The sequence below is a fragment of the Mobula birostris genome, chromosome 23 (genome assembly GCF_030028105.1).
Source record: "Mobula birostris isolate sMobBir1 chromosome 23, sMobBir1.hap1, whole genome shotgun sequence".
In the NCBI taxonomy this organism is placed as follows: domain Eukaryota; kingdom Metazoa; phylum Chordata; class Chondrichthyes; order Myliobatiformes; family Myliobatidae; genus Mobula; species Mobula birostris.
The window spans coordinates 1,318,613-1,342,250 of record NC_092392.1 but is presented as its reverse complement, the minus strand read 5'-3'; the positions used below and the strand labels follow the sequence as shown (position 1 = coordinate 1,342,250).

Sequence of the window (23,638 nt, the reverse complement as noted above, 5' to 3'; positions counted from 1 at the left end):
CTGCAAGAGACAGCGCTTCAAAGTAATCTACTGCATGCAAAATACTTGGGGACTCAGCTAACATAAAACTGCTACATAAAATCTCAATTCTTCATTTCAGCAAAGCATTTCCATTTGTGACTCAAGTCACTGTAAACATAAAAGCTTTGATACTGCCCAGAAGAACATCTGCTGTACAAGACAATTTTTAATAATGCCAAAACTTCTGCCACTCCTTTATGTAGAATATTTGTGACCTGAATTCAATTTAATGAAGATCATTGGCAGAAATGCAGCCAAACATTATCATTTTTTTCCATAGGCAACACCCTAAGCAAGGAGAAAAGTAATCTTACTATCTCTTCTTTCAGTTAGTCTTGACGAAGGGTCTTGGCCCGAAACATCAACTGTACCTCTTCCTATAGATGGTGCCTGGCCTGCTGCGTTCACCAGCATTTTTTGTGAAGATTCCAGTAAGACATCTTTTCGAATATACATGCAGTATTTGGCCTCCATACCAAACGAGAAACATACACACATATTAGAGGCAGTACAGTATCTTGTGGATTTCCACAAGGTGGTTACCCTGAGCCCATTCTTATAGAATTCTTATAGGTGCAGGAGTAGGCCATTCAGCCCTTCGAGCCTGCACCACCATTTATTATGATCATGGCTGATCATCCAACTCAGAACCCTGCACCAGCCTTCCCTCCATACCCTCTGATCCCCCTCGCCACAAGGGCCATATCTAACTCCCTCTTAAATATAGCCAATGAACTGGCCTCAACTGTTTCCTGTGGCAGAGAATTCCACAGATTCACCACTCTCTGTGTGAAGAAGTTTTTCCTAATCTCAGTGCTAAAAGGCTTCGCCTTTATCCTCAAACCGTGACCCCTCGCTCTGGACTTCCCCAACATCGGGAACAATCTTCCTGCATCTAGCCTGTCCAATCCCTTTAGGATTTTATACGTTTCAATCAGATCCCCCCTCAATCTTCTAAATTCCAACGAGTACAAGCCCAGTTCATCCAGTCTTTCTTCATATGAAAGTCCTGCCATCCCAGGAATCAATCTGGTGAACCTTCTTTGTACTCCCTCTATAGCAAGGATGTCTTTCCTCAGATTAGGGGACCAAAACTGCACACAATACTCCAGGTGTGGTCTCACCAAGGCCTTGTACAACTGCCGTACTACCTCCCTGCTCCTGTACTCGAATCCTCTTGCTATAAATGCCAGCATACCATTCGCCTTTTTCTTGCAGGCTTTTTAGAAAAAAAGATCTCCAAGATGTGCAATATTTTGAGGGTTAAATTAATAAATGTTGGCAACCCCTAATACTTCTGAAATATGATTGATGCCAAAGCATTATCCAATAGATTGAATCACAACAACTGATTAGACTCAGGATTAGTAATCAGCTGTTTTGGAGATGAGACTGCAGATGCTGGAATCGGGATCAACACAACAACTGCTACAGGGGCTCTGCAAACCTGGTAGCATATAGGGAGGAAAATGGACAGTTGACATTTTAGGCCGAAATCCTAAATCTTCTGAGTTCTCTACACAGGGCACCGTGGATAGAGAGCCAGAATATGCTTAAGGCAAAAACATGTAGATTTTTAACATGGAGTGAAGATAAAGATAAAGTTAGAGGCTTGGAAAGAGAGGGGCAGACATAATTTTAATGAATTAAGTGGAAACTAGAGGAGCCTTGGGATCTACTCCTGTTCCAACATTTAACATTATTAATAGATTTCAACCTGCTCACACACTATATAATAATTTTCTGATGGAAATATATCCAAATACTGAGGATGAGTCATGTAAGCTGCGTACCAGAGTTAAATAATGTTGAGGTATTTATTGCATCTGGGATGTTCAGTGCTTCTCTTCCATTAGGCATCTGTAGGTGCTGCTAGTTTCCAAACAACAAGGTTCATTCTTTGTTGAACATTATGAATCTGGATGCTGCTGATGCTTAAAAAACTGCAATTTATTTCCATGCACTTCTGTAAATGACTGCTAACAAAAAGCATGTAGTTCACCATCACATCTTCAAGTACTTTACTGAGGCAACTGTAAAGTAAACTGATGGTTATAGGCAGTGTCTGAAGGAGAATTTCCTCATTGCCCCAACCCTCCTCCAAACTGCATTTGAAATACTGGCAAACTTGGGAAAATATTTTCATGTGTAAAAGGGGTTCAGAACATGGACAAAGGAAAGTTAGTTGAAGGCTATGCCACTGATGGAGTGCAGGGATAAAGGAGAGTTAGAACATAAGATATAGGAGTAGAATTAGGCCATTTGGCCCATCGAGTCTGCTCCACCATTGCATCATGGCTGATCCATTTCCCTCTCGGCCCCAACTTCTTGCCTTCTGCCTGTAACCCTTCATGACCTGAATAATCAAGAATCTCAAGAATCTATCAAACTCTGCCTTAAATATAAATAAAGACTTGGCCTCCACACTCACCACTCTCTCGCAAAAGAAATTCTTCATCTCTGTTCTAAATGGATGTCCCTCTATTCTGAAGCTTGCCTTCTGGTCGTAGAATCCCCCACCCTAGGAAACATGCTCTCCACATCTACTTTGTTGAAGCCTTTTACCTTCGATAGGTTTCAATGAGATCCCCCCCCCATTCTTCTGAATTTCAGTGAGTACAGGCCCAGACCCATCAAATATTCTTCATATGACAAGCGTTTCAACCCCAGAATCATTTCGTGAACCTGCTTTGAACCCTCTCCAATGTCACCACATCCTTTCATATACAAGGGGCCCAAAGTTGCTCACGATATTTCAAGTGAGGCCTTACCAGTGCCTTATAAAGCCTCAACATTACATCCTTGCTTTTATATTCTAGTTCTCCAGAAATGAATGATAACATTGCATTCACCTTCCTCACCACCAACTCAAACTGCCAATTAACCTTTAGGGAATCCTGCATGAGGACACCCAACTCCCTTTGTGCCTCAGATTTTTGAATTCTCTCTCCATTTAGAAAACAATCTACACTTTAATTTCTTCTACCAAGTGTATGATTATAAACTTCCTGACACTGTATTCCATCTGCCACTTCTTTGCCCATTCTCCTTCTGGAACTTCTCTGCTTTCTCAACACTATCGGCCCCTCCACTTACCTTCATATCATTTTCAAAACTGTCGACAAAACAATCAAGTCCATCATCCAAATCATTCATGTATAATGTTAAAAAGAAGCAATCCTAACAGAGACCACTATGGAACGCCACTAGTCATTGGCAGCCAACCAGAAAAGGCTCCCTTTATTCCCACTCTTTGCCCTCTGCCAATCAGCCAATGTCCTATCCATGCTAGTGTCTTTCATGTAATACCGTGGGTCTTAACTTGTTAAGCACCCTCAAGGATGGCACCTTGTCAAAGACCTTCTGAAAATCAAAGTATGCCAGATCCACCGATTCTCCTTTGTCTATCCTACTTGTTATTTCTCCAAAGAATTCCAACAGATTTGTCAGGCAGGATTTTCCCTTGCAAGAAGTATTATGAGCAAAGTGGATGAGTTTAGAGTGTGGGTCAGTTCTTGGAACTACGATGTTGTGGCCATTACAGAGACTTGGATGACTCAGGGGCAGGAATGGTTACTTCGAGTGTCAGGCTTTAGATGTTTCAGAAAAGACAGAGAGGATGACAAAAGAGGTGGGGGCATGGCACTGTTGATCAGAGATAGTGTCACGGCTGCAGAAAAGGAGGAAGTCACAGAGAGATTGCCTATGGAGTCTCTGTGAGTAGAAGTTAGGAACAGGAAGGGGTCAATAACTCTACTGGATCTTTTTATAGACCACCCAATAGCACAGGGACATAGAGGAGCAGATAGGGCGACAGATTCTGGAAAGGTGTGATAATAACAGGGTTGTTGTGGTGGGAGATTTTAATTTCCCCAAATATCAATTTCCCTAGAGCAAGGGGTTTAGATGGGATAGAGTTTGTTAGGTGTGTTCAGGCAGGTTTCTTGATACAATATGTAGATAAGCCTACAAGAGGAAAGGCTGTCCTTGATCTGGTATTAGGAAATGAACCTGGTCAGGTGTCAAATCTCTCAGTGGGAGAGCATTTTGGAGATAGTGATCACAACTCTATCTTCATTATCATAGCACTGGAGAGGGATAGGAATGCGTTTAATTAGAATAAGGGGAAATATGAGGCTATCAGGCAGGAAGTTGGAAGCATAAATTGGAAACAGATGTTCGCAGAGAAACGTACGGAAGAAACGTGGCAAATGTTCAGGGGATATTTGCGTGGAGTTCTGCATAGGTACGTTCCTCTCCCTCTCTCTGGCTATCCATCCCATAGGATGGTTCAGGAACAGCAGGTGTGTGAATGGATTTTAGGTGAGTGGGGGTTGCACAGGTCCAGACCCACCCTCTCGACATCCCCTCCCAGATACAGCGGCATGGTGGGGTCCAAGACAACTGGGGGAAGTTCTATTGCAGTGAATGGCCAGACCAAGCTTCGATCCAAGGGATGCTCTTTCCGCGTTTCATGGCATGTGTTTGCTAGATGGCCATTGGCCCTACAAGAGGGTTCATCCGCCCTTTGACAGGTCTTGTTTTTTGTCCTGCAGGGTGTCTAGCCACCCTCCTCACCAGGCAAGCCTGGTGGGGGAGCCAGTTTAGTCGCCGACCACCCAACAAGTAGTACTGTGTTACATGGTACCAGTAGCACTCAGACGAGTGACCTGACTATAAAGGTACATTCCAATGAGACAAGGAAAGGATGGTAAGGTACAGAAACCGTGGTGTACAAAGGCTGTTGTAAATCTAGTCAAGAAGAAGAGCTTACAAAAGGTTCAAGAAACTAGGTAATGATAGAGATCTAGAAGATTATAAGGCTAGCAGGAAGGAGCTTAAGAATGAAATCAGGAGAGCCAGAAGGGTCCATGAGAAGGCCTTAGCAGACAGGATTAAGGAAAACCCGAAGGCATTCTACAAGTATGTTAAGTACTGCTACTATGTCGACTCAGGCCTAGGGGGCCGGCGTCGGGCACGATGACGGACTCTCCACTTCTCCCCCTTCATTATCAGTGTGTTCAGTTCATCTGCAAACGTACATTAGCCGCACCGCTGTCTTCTAGGAGCAAGTTGACCATAGTCTTGGGAGGGTGCCCAGCGTTCATCCTCCCATGCTTGGGCTCCCATATGATGACAAGGCTGGCAGGTAGCTCGGGGTGGTATAGACGGTGTCCTGCTAGTTGCAGTCTTCTCGCCTCAATTTTAGTGGTGAGCATCGCTAGGTAGTATGTTAAGAGCAAGAGAATAAGACATGAGAGGATAGGACCAATCAAGTGTGACAGTGTAAAAGTAGAGTTCAAATCAGATTAAGTGTGAGGTGGTTCATTTTGGTAGGTCAAATATGATGGCAGAATATAGTATTAATGTTAAGATTCTTGGCAGTGTGGAGAATCAAAGGGATTTTGGTTCTGAGTCCACAGAACACTCAAAACTGCTGCGCAGGTTGACTCTGTGGTTAAGAAGGCATATGGCGCATTGGCCTTCATCAAACATGAGACTGAGTTTAAGAGCAGAGAGGTAATGTTGCAGCTATATAGGAACCTGGGACCCCACTTGGAGTACTGTACTCAGGAAGGATGTGGAAACCATAGAAAGGGTGCAGAGGAGATTTACAAGGACGTTGCCTGGATTGGGGAGCATGCCTTATGAGAATAGGTTGAGTGAACTTGGCCTTTTCTCCTTGGAGCGACAGAGGATGAGAGGTGTAAAAATTGATCGTGTGGATAGTCAGAGGCTTTTTCCCCAGGGCTGAGCTGGCTAGCATGAGGGGGCACAGTTTTAAGGTGCTTGGAAGTAGGCACAGAGGAGGAGATGTCAGGGGTAAGTGTTTGTTTGGTTGTGTTTTTTTTTACTCAGAGAGTGGTATGGAATGGGCTGCCGGCGACGGTGGTGGAAGCGGATACGAATACGATAGAGTCTCTTAAGAGACTCCTGGATAGGTACATGGAGCTTAGAAAAATAGAGGGCTATGGGAAACCTAATGTAATTTCTAAGGTAAGGACATGTTTGTCACAGCCTTGTGGGCCAAAGGGCCTGTATTGTGCTATAAGTTTTCTATGTTTCTATAATTCTATGAAACCATGCTGACTTTGGCTTATTTTATTGGTGCCTCCAAGTACTCCGAAACCACATCCTTAACAATCAACCCCAGTGCTTTCCCCAACCACTAAGGTCAAACTAACCGGCCTATAATTTCCTTTCTTTTGCCTCTCTCCATCCTTGAAGAATAAAGCCACATTTGCAATTTTCTAGTCCTCCAGAACCATTAACTTTCATTTCATTTAACTTCCCATTAAGTTTTGCTGTATTCTATGGAGATGGGTTGGAAAGTAAGGAACCTCAAGTGTTTGTTTTGATGATTAGCAAAAAATGGTGAAGTTTTTCAGGCAAATTTCAAAATATCAAATGACTGTCCGTGTGTAAACGTTTACTCAGATCATCATCCAAGAAGACCAAGGAGCAACAAGTCGTACAAATTTTCCACATTTCTTTTAACAAGCAACATTATTTCTTCATTTCCTTACTGAGTTCAAGTAATTCAAGGGCGAAGGTTCTCACTTGGATTTCTAAGAAGTGCTTGATGTCATAGAAACAGATTTTACATTCACGTTACTAGGTTACAGGAGCCCTAACGTAAAGTTAGCATCACTTCACAACGCAGCAATCACCAATTTGGATTCAATTCCTGCTGTTCCCTCTAACGAGTTTGTACATTCTTCCCGTGACCACATGGGTTTCCTCTGGTTGCTCCAGTTTCCTCCCGCATTCTAAAGACGCATGGGTCTGGGTAGGAGTCACTAAGTGTGAGCATGCTATGTTGGCACCGAAAGTGTGGCAATACTTGCAGCTGCCCAGCACAATCCTCGCTGATTTGACACAAATGACACACTGTATGTTTCAATGTACATGCAATAAATCAATCTAATTTTTAAAATATCTTTGTTTAAAAAAAAATTTTAAAGAAGGATGGATCAAACCAAATCTAGTCGTCTAATTTATGGTAACATTTGTGAGTAATCTACATTTTCTGGCTGAGCTGTTAGGAATCTTAAATTCTGAGATAATAGCAGCACTGAGGCAACAGAAGTTTTCCTAAGAGAACAGTAAACACATATACAAACAGAGAATCGAGAAGCATTTCAACTCCTCGGACCCTCAGCGCATGTGGCATGGCACACAGGTCATTACAGACTTCAAACACCTAGTACTGTGCCCCCTTCCAACTTAGCTTCCCTCCCTGATGAGCTCAATTACTTCTACGCTCGCTTTGACCGAGAGAACAAGGATCTCCTACCTGGTGAACTGCCTCTCTCACTTTCCACCTCCGATGTTTGTGCCACCCTAAGCAGGGTGAATGTACGGAAGGCAGCTGATCCGGATGGAATAACTGGCCGTGTGCTCAGAGTCTGTGCAAGGCAGTTGGCCAGGGTCTTCCCGGACATTTTTAAATCTGTCCCTGGCCCAGGCAGTTGTCACCACAAGCTTCAAGATCACTACCATCGTGCCAGTGCCAAAGCATTTCACTGCCACGGGCTTAAATGACTTCCGCCCAGTTGCACTCACCCCCATCATTGCAAAGTGCTTTGAGAGACTGGATCTATCAACACCTGAAATCCTGTCTGCCCACTACCCTGGACCCCCATCAATTTGTCTATCGCACCAACGGATCAACAGAGGACGCCATCTGCATGGCACTTCACTCTGCCCTGACCCACCTGGACAGCCCCAACTCTTCCGTCAGAATGCTATTCATTGACTTTAGTTCAGCATTCAATACTGTGATCCCCTCCAAGCTGATTGCCAAACTTTGCCAGCTTGGTATCAGCGTATCCCTCTGCAATTGGACCTTGGACTTTCTGACTAACAGACCCCAATCAGTTAAGTTAGACAATCTCTCCTCCTCCACTCTCACCCTGAACACCGGTGTGCCTCAAGGCTGTGTGCTGAGCCCTCTTCTGTACTCCCTCTTCACCTATCACTGCGTTCCTGTACATGGTTCTAACTCCATAATCAAGTTCGCAGACGACACCACGGTGGTTGGCCTGATCAGAGGGGGTGATGAGACGGCCTACGGGGATAAGGTCCAGCACTTGGCCGTGTGGTGTGCCGACAACAACCTGGCCCTTAACACCCAGAAGACGAAGGAGATCATTGTGGACATCAGGCATGCTAGGAGCCACACTCACGTCCCCATCTACATCAACGGAGCTGTAGTGGAGTGTGTATCAAGCTTCAAATTCCTTGGTGTCCACATTTCCAAGGATCTCACCTGGTCCCTGTATTCCTCCACCCTGATCAAAAAGGCACAACAGCACCTTTATTTCCTGCGGAGCATCAAGAAAGCTCACCTCTGTCCCAGGATACTGACGGACTTTTACCGCTGTACCATTAAGCGCATACTCACCAACTGCTTCTCAGTGTGGTATGGCAATTGTTCCGTATCAGACCACAAAGCACTCCAGCATGTGGTGAAAACTGCCCAGCAGATTTATCGACACCCAATTGCCCACAATTGAGAACATCTACCATAAACGTTGCCTGGGCAGGGCGAAAAGCATTATCAAGCATGCATCTCACCCTAACCATGGACTTTTTACTCTCCTCCCATCTGGTAGGCGCTACAGGAGCCTCCGCTCCCGCACCAGCAGGCACAGGAAGAGCTTCTTCCCTGAGGCTGTGACCCTGCTGAACCTCACATCACAGCGCTAAGCAGTATTGCACCTATATTGTACTGCCTCAGTACTTTTATATTTGTGTGCTGTAGCACTTACTTTTTATTTGCAGTTATTTTGTAAATAACACTATTCTTTGCATTTCTGGTTAGATGCTAACTGCATTTCATTTGCTTTGTATCTGTACTCGGCACAATGACAACAAAACTGAATCTAATCTAATCTAACCTAACCTAACACAAGCTAATATCCTCAAACACTGGTGCTAATTCAGTACTCAATACCAAATCAATACTGTGTGAGACATTAACAATGGACAAATGGGCTTGCACAAAGAAACAGGAAGAATAATTCTCCCCATTGTTCTCTAACAATTCCTGTAAAATCAAAATGATCTATACATCTTGGCTGCTTGCCTTTAGTATCCTCCATGAATCATCGGACAGCATTTTATCCCATGGATACAGGAGAGTTTGTGGGTAGGGCTTTTTGTGGGATGGGTTATGAGCAATAGTCAGCTCTAACTACAATAAGCAGTAAACAAAAAAAATACAGCAAAACAAAAAAAGTATACCAACAGAACACACCGCTTCCATTCAAGATATAGGGTATCTCCTTCCCAGGCCCAGTGTTCTGGACTCAGGTCAGGGTGGAGATGGATGGTTGTTGGTTTGTGGACTAAATAGGATGGTAGCTCTCTCCACACATCACATCCAAATGCCATGGAAAGTGACCACTTGGCAGTGTGGACATCGAGCTCAACACTGTTGCCCGAATGGACCAGGTCCAAAACTGATGCAGGTGCAGACACGCAGTAGAGTGATGATTTAAGAGACTGCAAACATAGAATCTGCTGGATGAGCTCAGCACGTTCAGCGGCATTTGAGATGTTCATTTTTTCTGGTGGAGTCCCTGCATCAGGAGTAAAGCGATGCAGGTATACAGATGAAGAGGCAACCTGGGGTGATACTCTATTAGTTATAATAACTAAAATATTTCCTCTCTGGTTTGGAACGTTAACCTCTTCCCCCACACAAATAAACCTGGACAACATTTGAAGTACTACTTCATTGCTAACTGCGTGGTTACACACTCCTTAAGGTCTGAAGATTGCTAACTCAGTTCTATGGTCTCACTCTGTGGTCTGCACTTATGATGAATTAAAGGTCAGGGTAAAGGTGAAATCGATAATACTTTCAGGCCGACTGTCACTGGGTATACTTAAAGTGGAGGTTGATAGGTTCGTGATTAGGAAGGGTGTCAAAGGTAATAGGAAGAATGCAGGAGAATAGGATTGAGGGGGATATTAAATCAGCCATGATGGAATGGCGGAGTAGACTCAATGGGCTGAATAGCCTAATTCTGCCCCAATGTCTTATGGTCTTGACTCTTCAGTTGAGCTTATTATCAATTAGTTAAAAAGTACTTTCATCAAAAGGTAGATATGGCACTCTCACTTCCTATAAAAGACCAGATCCATTCTCCATGCCGTATGGTCAGCAATGTCTTATCCAAGTCTGTAAAGGTTAAAAGAAACCACCTAAAAAATCAACTGTGAAAGCCAGCACGAAGGCAAAGCCTACACCCCTGCATGCAGTTGCCTGTGCTTAATACAAGTCAATCACAGACAGACATGAATAGGTCACAAAATTACTTATTTTGTTGCTCTTCTTTCTGACCTTTATTATGTCAGCATGAACAAAGAAAATCTTCCTGATCAGCAAAGTGCCAATCAAAGTAATTGCAAAGGCAATTAGGAGAGAAAGGACTATTCTACCTCCTTATCTCACGATTGAAGGCCAGACTTCTAAATTACGCCAATCATAAGCAATCAATAACCTAGCATCACAGCTTAATAAATTACGCTGAGTTTCTTGATAGCATTCTCACCTCTCAGCTAGGTGGCTCTGGATTCAAGTTCCAGTCCACCAGTTTCAACAAAACAAGATTACTACCACTGGAGTGGAGACAGAAGAGCCCAAGTGCCTGCAGATGCATATTCAACATCTCAGGAACAGCTGTTTCTCCTCGGAGTTCAAATTTCAAATGAGATGGTAAACAAATTCTACAACCACTATCTCAGATTCAAGATTCCATTAAGGCCCTGTTGGGTACACTCTTTCACTGATTCTACTGTGCTTCTTGTATTTACTACAAATGCCCACAAGAAAATTAATCTCAGGGTTGTATATAGTGATATATATGTACTTTGATAATAAAGTTACTTTGAACATTTAGAAGATGGAGAAAAATTATCCCAGTGTCCCATATATCACCAATGTTACAAAAATAGATCTGCCATGACATGGCTCTTTTTGTGAACTTCAGAATCTGCATCAGCTTTAGCATCACCGGCATGTGTTGTGAAATTTGTTAACTTTGTGGCAGCACTACTATGCAGCATGTGATAATAAAAGGAAAAATACTGAGTTACAGTAAATGCATATATATCAAATAGTTCAACAGGTAGTGCAAAAACAGATTAAAAAAAGGAGCGAGGTAGTGCTCATGGTTTCAATGTCCTTTCAGAAATCGGATAGCAGAGGAAAATAAGCTGTTCCTGAGTCACTGAGTGTGTGCCTTCAGGCTTTTGTGCCTCCTTCATGATGGTAACAGTAAGAAGAGGGCACGTCCTGGGTGGTGGACACCAGTCCTTGAAGATGTCTTGGATACTGCCCATGACGGAGCTAATTTTACCACTCTCTGCAGCTTAATTCAATATTGTGCAACAGCCCCACACCCCAAGCTCCATATCAGACAGGGATGGAGCTAGTCAGAATTGCAGTAAATACATTGGATGCTACATTTCTGACTTCAAAAGCATTGAGTTGGTTGTGAAGAGCTTTGGAACTGGTGAAAAGCATTAAGTAAATGGTTGCCTTTCTCAGTTTATGCACTCAGGTATAACATATAGAATATGGAGAATACAGACATAGGTCTTACCCATACCAGAGTCCTTCTTTGTCCCGTCTGATATTATTTCCACGTGGTCACTATCCACATCATAACTGAAGAAATCGTTCAAGTATGTCTTTGACCTCTGCCCACCAAAAACATAAAGGCACCGATTTTTCTGGAACAAGTAAAATTTTCTTTTATTAAAAAAGATCAGTGTTGAAAATGAGCACCGTGCTGAAGTTCTGTACATCATTTTACTGAGGGAAGCAAATTCTCATCTACTTGATTAGTGTCTTCATTTACTTAGCCTTTGCAGGGTTTACTAGCCCAAAACAATACAAATCAAAGATTCAAAATACATCTATTATCAATGTATAAATTATACAATCTTGAGATTTGTCAGCTTACAGACAGCCACGAAACAAGAAACCTGAAATAACCCAGTGAAAAAAGACCAACACCTAATACACAAAGAGAAAAAAAACACAAATCATGCAAACAATAGAAGTGAACAGCGATTTTCCAAACCAAGTTTGCTCCTGAGATCGGAATCCCCGGAGCAGCCCAGAGTAGGCTCAAGCCTCAGCCTCATTCCATCATATCAGTAGGGCAAATTGCCACAAAGCTCGCAGACACGAAGCATGGCAGCCAGGGCAGTCTCTCAGCCTGAGCCTCAGAGAAGAGTGAACATTGTGGGAAAGTGAGTGGAATTGTCCCAACAGCGGGTCGTGCCTTGCATTAGGACTGGGGCCCCGCCGCAGCAATATGCTCTGAGCCCAGACCTCGCCGTCCAGCCCAAAGCCGTCCTTGCCCTCTCCAAATCAGCTCGGCCCTTAGAGCAATCCAACCTCGCACCCAGGTTAGCTGGACAGGCACTGAAACTCCTCTCCGAATCAATCACTCTATCTGTAACCCTGTTTCGAACACATTTGGCTATGCAATGCACCAACACGTCTCATCCCTCCAATCAGCTTCGCCTTTATTTGCCTCTTCGCTGCTTGCGGTGATAGTTTACCACAATTTATTTCAGAAAAGGTGTTATTAATGATGTTTTTAGTCAAACTTCTTGTCTTTTGAACTACTAGTAAGCTGTTGCTTGTCTTCAGTAGCACCATCTTTAACTTGTTTTAGACAAGATTTTTGTCTAATGGCAATCTGTACCTCAAATATTACCCCCACCCAATCCTTAATTTACTGTACTTACATGTCAAAACCTCATTTTTCCCTCCATGCTTCCTGTCATTTCAATATTTTAATTAAAAATGCATTAAAAAAATGCTGCCAGCTGTTGCACTTAACCCCAGCTGCCATAAGATGGCAGCAAGACCTTAAAGAAAGAAATCCTTGAGCTAATCCAGTGGCTGGAAGTCAGGAATTCCCAACTTTTGGCTAAGCAATGAAGTGGCAAAATATATCCAAGTTTAAGATGGAACCTGAAGGCAGGGGTACTTTGCTGCACTCGGGAACAAGTTCAGCAGACTGCAGCATTAGATAGCTGACCAAAGCAGCTGGACAGAAATGGTGAATTTAATGAAGCTGAAGTTACATTCAATTGACTAAATAACAAGTACCCCTCACATCACTAACTCCAGTTTGTCAAGAACAGCAGTGTGTTTCTTTTAATGTCAAAAATACACTTATCAAAATAATATACAAACAAAAGGAAAAACAGTGCAAAGCTCCTTATATTCTTAGTGCCATTTGGCCAATAATTCAGTAATGTTAACATTTGGTGTTAAGGATAGCACCATTGGCACTCACATGGCCTGCAGGGTCAAATAATTGTTCAAAAGGGGTTTCACAGTCAGTAATACTACCGTGGCAATTATCCGTGCAACAGAAATTACGAAAAAGAATAAGTGACTGTGAACCAAGTCTGAGATATTATGACAACTTTAAATATTACAGATTATGTACTCAGGTGAAGACCCTCAAATTAGGTATCCCATATCCAAATGAAAACAGTAACAAACTGCACAAGCTTAACAGAATATTCAAATACTTACAGTATGGAAGAGCATGCAGTGTCCAATTCGAGACTGCACATCTTCTGGTCCAGCATTGCAAGAATCTTCCCGAAGTAGCTTCCAGGTGTTAGACAGACAATGGTAAGCAAAAAGTCCACTGAACTGTGGCTCATTAGCTCGAGTGTCATCAACATTTCCATTGCAAGTCAATATTCTTCCACCAAATGTGTAAATCATGTGCTTTTCAGAATCCATACACATCTAGGAGAAAGAAATTTATTTTTGTGTTAAATATATTGCAAGAAAAATAAAGTCAACAGGGAGTTAAAATAAAAGCAACTATACATTATTTTAATCTGCCCTAGTAAGAATAGTAACCCATGATCAATCCGAGGCTTTAAAAAAGGATGGAAGAAATTAAATGTGCCATTTTATTGTATAATAACTACAAATTCTCGGTTAGGAATGGAAAATATTGCTCATCAATGTCATAAATATAGAACATTACAGCACAGTAACAGGTCCTTTGGCCCATGATGTTGTGCAGACCTTTTAATATAATCCAAGATCAATCTAACTCCTCCTTGCCACATAGGCACATGAATGAAAGAAAAATGAAGGGCTATCAAAGAGACTCTTAATTGTTCAGAATGTATCTACCGTCTACCACCACCCCGGCAATGCGTTCTACACACCCACAGCTCTTTTAAAAAAACCTTCCTCTGATATGACTATTCTTTTGCAAGTTAATGAAAATTTAGAAAAAAGACCTCTGAACAAATACTCAACAGGAATGGGAAGAGGCTAACAGTTACTTATGACTGGAGTTTCCAGAGCATCATACCTGATGATCAAACACCAACTTTGGTCCACCATCAGTTGCTGTATCTTCACTTAACAATGACCACTTATTGGTGTCTATATCATAGCGATAGAAGTCACTCTTCAGAGACTTGCTATTTCTCACTGAAGAATCCAAGTAACGGCCCAGTGTGTATATTTGTCTCCGAGTTGTGTCAATGCACATCTTGTGACAAGATCGAGCACTTGGACCACTCTAGAAAAGATGATGGGGTGAGGTTAAAAGTCCATATCTACAAAATGCAGTTCAGCCACAAACTTGACCAAGGGTGCACAAGTTAACATTTTGTCTATCTGCTAAATGGTGGCTTGTATTTCAATTCATAGTTTGAAAATTTGTTCAGAGCTAGCTCAATACAATGAAATATTCAGCAGAATCTACTGCATCTGGTAATTAAATCATCACAAAATACCTCTTCTGAAAAACTTCTGATACTTTATACACTTATCCACAGAACATTTGCAATAACAGATTATATCTTGATAGGAGGCATACCTTTCATTTCCTATCTTTTTAAGGACAAAGTAACCACTTTTTAGAACATTCAATAGAGAAACAGGCCCTTTGGCCCACCATGTCCATACTAGCCAATTTAAACTTCCTATCTGCCCACATGTGGTCAACACCCCCCAATTCCCTGCCTCTTCAGGTGCTTCTCTAAGTGCCTCCTCAGTAACAAGAACTGCATAGATCCAGCTTAGATTATCCCAGGACCATGCCAATGTGAAAAAGCAGTGTGCATTATCTTTTCCTTTCAAAGAGCTTAAAATAATTTAGGACAATTAGAACAATCTAATTTATAGAAAAAAAAATAACCATGAATTGTTGCCAAACATCAGTACTGGTCTTGTCAATATACAATCCCTTTGATAAAATGCAGAAATGATTGCAGTGGTAATGCTAGTTTTGGAAGAGTGGGTGGTCAGAAATCGGTTTTGTGACAAAGAATATCAGACAAATTCTTATGTTCAATAATTCTTAAACCCGGATAGAAATTACAATTAACCTGATGAAAAGAGTAAGAAAGTTAGTGATAGACTTCAAGAGAATACAGACAGGCTAATAGAATAACCAAATTAAATTTAAAGTAAAATTAGCTAATGTTACTTTCAATGAGAAGGATCGGGAGAGACAATAGATTAGAGAGCATAATTCAAACAGTAATACGGAGAAGAGGAGATTGGAAGCTACAAGTATAAATCACTGAACAAGAAAAGATAGATAGACATAGTAGATAAAAGCACATTAATCCCACACTTCATAATTAGTAGCATTGGGCACAAAAGCAATAAGGTTATTCAGCCACATCTGAGATTATTGTGTCCAGTTCTGGGCACCAGACAGGAAGACAGATGGGAAGGCCACAACAGACTGCCTTGGAGATTTAGTTCATTAGAATGATTCCAGAAGCAAGAGCTTTTAATTATCTGCACCAGAGAGGCTGAACCGATCATTCACGGAATACACTAACAGGACACCTGATAGAAATTATTAATATCATGAAGGATTAAAACAAGGGACAAAGTAAACCTGTTCTCAAATAGCAGAAGGCAGGATAAAGCCAGTTAGCAGAATAAAACAAAATGAAATGAGAAACATTTATTTTACACGACAAATGGTGAGGGCTCAGAATATCCTTGAACAAATTCAAATTTGGGCATCAAAAAGCAGCTGGACAAGAACTTGACCAGAATCTACATAACTTAAATTCTGGTGAATTGTTAGGCTATGGGGAGAGGGACAAGCTGGTTTGTTCTTTCCTGGAGCTCGAATTAATTTACAAGTTCATTCAAATAACCTCCTTCCATGTTATAAATGATGATAGTGTAACTGCTGAATACAATCAAATACACTGAATTCCAGTTCATTGGGACATGAGGACCAGTGCATTTTGGTTCAATTAAGTGGCTGCCCCAATTAGCCGAAGTTTCATAGTAATAGTTAAAAAGGTATCAAAAAAAAATAGACAAAATACCATTTAAAGGAATACCATTTAAATGAAATACAGAACAAATTAAAAAATTGCCAGTTCTACTGGTGGTTGTCCATCATATCCAAAGATGACTGGAAACCTGTGAGAGTGAGTTTTTAAAGTGGAAAAATATCACACTGGGCCAGTTCCACTCTCTCAACCTCAGATGTCCATGTCCAGTAGTACAAGTATATGTCACAACTGGGATCTTCCCTGGATGCAATGGATGACCATGATTTCTTCTGTGCCTTGTCACGTCTTTTGCTCTCCACAGAGCATTGCAGTACTGCCTTCCTGGTCGTTGGATCTCACTGTAGATCCCATCTGCCCAGACCACCAGAGCTGACTTCGCACACTAGGACAGGCATATCCCTATCTCACTGGGGTATGAAGCCCATCAGCTACCCTCATCTGGTTTAGCCCACCTGTCAGAGTGGTATACCACAGTGCAGCCGGTGTCACATGCAAACAGCTACTTGGAGCCACAGGTGAGAGCTGAGTGTCTAGTGGGCACCAAAGGAAACATTCAAGATGATTGTAAATACTTCAATTCCTTTGTAGTTTCTACCTAGAAGTAGTGAAATAGTTTCATTTACACTCCCAGCAGTTTCTGGCATTTCCAAGCCAGAATGCTTGAAACCACGGTGAGCAAAACAGTTCCAAATTGCCTTACTGCTTATTTCTCGCCAACTATCAGTGAAAAAAATCACTGCTTTTTGAACATAAGAACACGCAACTGACAGTATTTAAAAACCGTTCACTTTAAGCACAACATAGTGTCTCACAGCCACACAAACACACGCGACTGACCTTTGTTAGAAACTGTCAGGCAACAGTCTCCTGTCCCAATTAAGTGTCATAGTATTGCAAATAAACAAAGGGAATCATGGCTATTTTCTCAATTAGATTCTGTTCTTTAAGAATTGTCCCAAATAAGTGGTTGCTCTGATAAACCAATGGCCCAATTAACCTGAATCCACTGTACCTTATTTGACACCAGTTGTCCGCAATAACATGACAAAATTTAATAAGCACTTCCCCCAAAAGCTATCAAACTACCCTGTTCCGCTATAGTCTCAGGATATAAAATGAAGGAAGTTTCCAAATTCCAGTAGCAAGTCATTTTGAACATGAAGTTTAAGGTACGGTTAGGGTAACCCTAACCCTACCTTAAGTTTAAGGTAAAGCCATTGGTCTTTTCTGACAACATCCAAGATCATGCAAGAGTTTGACTCATTATATTTGCCAGCATTGCAGTCGGCAACTTTGTTTTAGTGTCCTCATTCCAAGGTGCAGTTTCACAGATTTCAGTGAAGTTGAACAAGGGCTGCACTGATAGATACATAGTCTTTAGAGACTGCTCCAGCTGAAAGGTTAAATATCAGCAAGCATAGAACAGTGCCGTGGAAGAATAAATTCAACTGCTTTAGAATGCTTTTTAAATACAGATACTGTAAACATGTCAATTAACTCAATTATTCCAATACAATTTCAGTTGAGGTACTTGAGAACCAATCAAGAATTCACTTGTTTAACTGACAGTTTGGTGAATACAAGGGGAAAAGGAAGGCTACTGTTAATTTCAAAACCTGTCTTTATTTCAAGAGATACAGTGACTTGTAAAAGTATTACCTTTGTTCACATTAATTTGCATTACAGCCAGGGATTTTGATCAATTTAACTGAGAATTCTTATTTGTGAATTTTTATTTTTTTTTCCACAGTAGAGCCCCCCCCCCACTAAACAGGGACAATTACAAAGTATGAAAAAGTAAAAATTCAAAAACTGAAATGTCTGCAGTGCAAAAGTATTCATCCCCCTTTGCTTTGCTCCCCAACTAACGTGGCACAACTTAAGTAATTTTGCAAGGAGGAATGAGCAAATCTTGCTCCATCATGTTGCACAAAGCCAATAGAGACTTATTCAAAAAGAAAACTGGCTATAATAGCTGCGAGAGCTAGTTCAACTAAGTAATGTGCAAAGGAGGGTGAAGATGAGAAAATCTGCAGATGCTGGAAATCTAAGCAACACACACAAAATGTTGGAGGAACTCAGCAGGCCAGGCAGCATCTATTGAAAAGAGTAAACAAGTTGACATTTTGGGTCGAGACCCTTCATCAGGACTGAAAAAAAAGATGAAAAGTTAGAGCAAGAAAGGAGGAGCTGAAGTTTATTTCAAGGAGAAATATCAAAGCTTGCACAAAATATAAATTTTTGAAATGTATGCCTTGCATGGCTCTAAAAAGACATGTACAGAATAAAAGCCAAAATGCTGGAATTATTTAGACCAAGTACTTAAATGTAATAAAGATGCCTTTTCTTAAAACACTCAGATTCCTGTTATCCTTGGTGGAAAAAAAAATCCTGACTTCCCCTCTAGCCCTCTGCCAATTACATTTTGATTAGTCCTTATCCAAAATGCGTGTGACCAGATTATTTGGGGATTTTGGAATATTTGCATCAACATACCTTGGGTTAGGACCCAAATCTAAACTCTAAATCCATTTATATTACATACATAGCTTATACTGTACATATACACTGAAGCAAGTTTATATAATATTTTTAAGAGCTATCACTATGTCGACCACCCAGATAGTCAGTCAGTGGTTGTTTGGCATCGCCATCATTCCCGACACTGAATTTATGTGGAATCTTTGTCTTACACTTGTTCACCACACATACAGTTGCAAGAAAAAGTCGGTGACAGACTGCTACCCTTGACATTCTGTAAAATGTCTTAATACAATATTGAATTTTATTTTGTCTTTTTTTTAAAAAAAGGGCAGGGTACCTCTACAAACCACAGCTCCAATCTCATCTCATTCATTAGAACACCCGACTCCAAATAGCTTTTGTAGAAGGTATTACCCTGGTGGTTCACATTCTTTTTTTAAAAAGCTAGACTGATCGTTTAATTGGTGTGCTCAGTATTGCTGAGAAGTAGTACAATTGTTTGTGTTATTAGTTTAGGTCAATTGTGTTTGTCTATTATTGTAACTTAGATGAAGATCAGACAACATTTTGTAAGTAATTAATGCAGAAAGCCATGTAATTGCAAAGGGTTCACAAACTTTTTCTTGCAACTCTATGTACTAATGTCGCAATTCAATGTGTTAGATTTTCATCAATGATGATCTCAGAAAACTCAATGAATTTCTCTGCTGCTTCATGATCAGTAGACACCTTATCACCAAAAATTTTGAAAAGATTCACGCCGTGCCTTTTCTTAAGTTTCTGCAACTAGTCTGAATATTCACAATTACCCTTAATTTTCCATTCGTCATGATAGATCTTTGTTTGTTTCATTATCAGCATACCATTAAGCTGCATACATTCACTCTGTCACTGATGAATCCACTCTTTCAACACACAATCGAGATCTTCAATTTCCGCTTTATGCAATGCTTTTCTATTTTTCATTAACGTCTGTTCATTACATATGTGACATTACTTTTCAACTATCTGTGGTGGGCAGAGACCTGCACAACACTTGGGAATCTTCCCAGTGCCTTATGGAATTTTCTATTTGTGATCTTATATCAGCACTCAAAACAATTTTGAAATTTGGAGGTTTTCCAATAAGGGGTGGAACATGTATTCTGAAGCTACTCTACTAAGAGCAGGATCTTTCTCCGTTCCTCTGTTCAGGTCTTTCATAATTTTACAGACGTCAATTCTTTCCCTGGTCTGCCCTGTTTCCAAAGCAAAAATCTCAACTTGTTCTTTCCTCAGAGCCAAAACAAAAATTTCAGTCCTATAAAACCTTTTCTACCACCACTAATGCTACCACAAGTTTCCAGTAATGTGTTAACCAAAATTGCACACTGTAACCAAGCTGTGGTCTAATTGAGGTCATCTCAGTTTTAACATAACCTCTTTGCTCTTGTATTCCATGCCTCAACTAATAAATGAAAGCATCTCATGTCTCTTGAACCAGTTTATCAACCTATCCTGCTACTTCAAAGGATCTGTGAACATGCAACCCAAGTTCTGCATTTCTCTACACTGTTCATTAGCTATCCATTAACATATAGTTTCTTGCCTTGTTGGACCTTCCCAAATGCATCACTCACACTACTTGGAATTGAATCCCAATCGCTACTTCTCTGTCTGTTGGACCTCTCCATTGATAACTTCCCATCCATTGCAAAGTTTGCTTTCTGTCAGCACCTGTGCCTACTATTATCTGCAAACCTCCGTGTTCCTACATGTAACTCTAAATTAATAAATACTCTGAAGAGCAAGGTACTGACTATCAAGCTCTGTAGAAACCCAAAGGGAACAAACACCCAGACACAAAATACTCATCATCATCGCTCTTTAGTTCTTTTCTTTGATCCACTTTTGGATTCAATTTTCCCCACTTTCCTGGAAACCATGGACTGGCACTTTTTAACCAGACTGCTATGTGCGACACTGACATCTCTCCTTATTAAGTCTTCAAATATTTCAATCTAATTAGTCAGACCCAACCTTCCTAATAGATTGCCCATAATCTTGACTTTCTAAACGGTTTATAATGTCCTTGAAAATCAGTTCCAATAGTTTGCACAAAAGTAAATTAATTGACCTTGAATTATTGAGATTACTTTTTCCCTCCCTCCACACTCTACCTTTAATTGTACAATCACAATCCACTGGCATTTCAATAGCCAGGCCAGGTTAGAAAATAAAGACCAGAAACTCCATAATTCACCACCTTTATACAGAACACTAGAGGAACTTGGCGGGTCAGAGCATTGATGGAATGAAATGGACAATATTTTCAAATTTCCAAATTAAATTTATTATCAAACTACATAGATATCACCAAATACAATCTCAAGATTCATTTTCTTGAGTAAATACAAAGAAACAGAATAGAATCAATGAAAGACCGCACCAAACAAGACGGACAACAACCAATGTGCACAATAAAAAAAAGTGAAAATACAAAAAGGAAGGAAAAAAAAATAATAGTGAACAAATAAGCAATAAATAGAGAACATGCGATGAAGAGTCCTTGAAAGTGAGTCATTAGGTTGTGGGAACAGTTCAGCGATGGTGCAAGTAAACTTAACTTCTCTGGTTCAAGACCCCGATGATTGTTCATTTCTCTGGGAAGGTGCTGCCTGACCTGCTGAGACCCTCCTGTGCTGTGGGTATTGCTCCAGATTTCAGCACCTGTAGTCTCATTTATCTTCAGTTCACTGCCTTGCTTTGTTTAAATAAGCCAGGGATATATTGCATCCATCTCTAACCGTCTGGCAAATCCACTGTGGTTTCAAAGTAGTCATGAAGAGCAAAGAAATCAATTCAGTGCAGTTTAAACAAGGCTTCGCAATCCATCAAAGTACTGAGAGTTCAGAAGGTAAAGAATGCAAAGTTTAGTGCTATAATAAAAATGGCCTCAGAACAATTTAGATGAAGTGCTGTGACTCAGTTTAGAGGAGACTTCAAACAAATTAAAATTGCAGGATTATAGGCACTTATTGGCCATCTTAACTACCTAGAAGAAATGGAAGTGAGTCACTACCTTCAATTATTGCAGTCTTTACAATGAAGTTATACCAAAGTACTGCAGAATAGATACTATGGAAGTTTAGAACCTAATAACCGTTTCCAGATCTTACTAATTCTAGATAGCAAGCCTGAGGGCTGGAATGTACTGCTGAAGCACATTTTGAAGATAGTACACCTACAGCCACAGTGCACCAGTGGTGGAAGAAATGAGTTCTTTGGGTGATGAGCTTTATCCTTATGGTGTCATGGCTCTCAACTATCTAAGTTGCACTCATTCTGCCAATTGAAAATTATTCAATCACACCAAGCCTTGTACGTAAAGTAAAAGCTGTGGGGAAATCAATGAGGCGTTCACCTCAGAATACACATCCAGTGGTGTCTGCGTTTAATCCAGATATTTCTGGTCTGTTATATCCCAAAATAGTAAGATAAGAGACTCAACAATAATCTGGTCAAGTGAACTTCTATGAATAATTTATGAAAAATTTCGTGTTGGAGCAAAGATAAGCGGCCTCCAACAATCACTGTCATCTTCGAGCTCGGCAAAGAAGCAGATTCCTACACTGGGAAAGCTTCTCCTTGGCCATGCTTAATTAAATATTGATTTTAATTCACCTCTGGAATTCAACTCCTTTGTCAGTGTATGGACCACGAACAAAAGAGAATTCTGGCACACCCAGACGGAGTATTTAACTATTCTCTTGGCAAGCATCATGATACAACTTAAAATGATGTCTTCCATTTCTTTGGTGGTAACTGAGCGCTGATGAATAGCGTGTTAGCCAGAGAGTTTGTCCAACTTTATCTGGACAGGGCATACGATGTATTTTTCCATACTTAAGGATAGATTCTGGTGCTGCAGCAGAGCAACCCAAGCTGCAGAATGACAGCTAGGATATTGTTGGAGGACTATGTACTTCCTGCACTTGGCTGTTTGACATAAAAATTTAGCAAACTGAATTGGCTGCATTTGCTTCTGGGACAGCTGACACTTCAGAAGGCAATGGAGAAAGATTTCTGGCTCTAAAGATCAAGTAAATGCTTCAAATTTTTCATGTTGGACTCTGTTACTGATAATAGGACTGGACTTCCATAGATGCTTAACATCAACTGTTTAATTACTTACCACTATACATGACTGAATGTGACAGAGTTTACTTTGGAATTACTTAACTATCAAAGTCAGCGACTTAAAGTGATCATCATACATGTAGTGCCATGTTAAAACTACAGCAGGGAGGTCATTTCAAAGTTCAAAGTTAATTTATATTTACTTGCAAACAAGCTCTTCTCTGAATCTGATAGTCCTGCAGATTGTGGGATATTCTGAATCATGAGGTTAGCAACAGAACGGAGTACAATTAAGTTGCTGCAGTACAAAGACAAGATTTAGCTGACAGGGTCTTTCCAAACAATAGACTGGTGCAGCACATGAAAAGACCCTGGGGCTCAATCGAGACCATTTTGACTATTAATTACTATTCTTACATTAATTACTAGTTATTTCTGTTACATTGCAATATCTTTTACAAGTATGATGGATAGATGCATCCACAACAGACAGAATAACAATCTGAAATGCAACAATTTTATTCCTCACTGCAAGGAACTAGTCTGATAGCAATTTCCTGCAGAAGCAGCCAGGCCCGTGGTGACACCACTGTTGCTTGAAATTCCAGCATCTGCAGATTTCCTCATATTTGCATTTTTAAATTCACTACTGCGAAGCCTCTTCTGG

General features: G+C 40.8%; 1 protein-coding gene across 7 annotated transcripts in view; it reads right to left on the bottom strand.

The window, feature by feature from the left end:
• The window catches only part of mkln1 (muskelin 1, intracellular mediator containing kelch motifs), a 201,725-nt gene that overhangs the window by 73,687 nt on the left and 104,400 nt on the right, over positions 1–23,638 (bottom strand). For 6 of the 7 annotated variants that reach the window (XM_072241605.1, XM_072241601.1, XM_072241603.1 and 3 more), the window contains 3 exons: positions 14,406–14,618; positions 13,601–13,822; positions 11,640–11,769 (listed from right to left, as the gene is read on the bottom strand). In XM_072241605.1, the coding sequence (XP_072097706.1) occupies positions 11,640–11,769; positions 13,601–13,822; positions 14,406–14,618 (565 nt within the window). The remainder of the gene's footprint in view (positions 1–11,639; positions 11,770–13,600; positions 13,823–14,405; positions 14,619–23,638) is intronic. The other variant, XM_072241602.1, reaches the window with a different exon arrangement.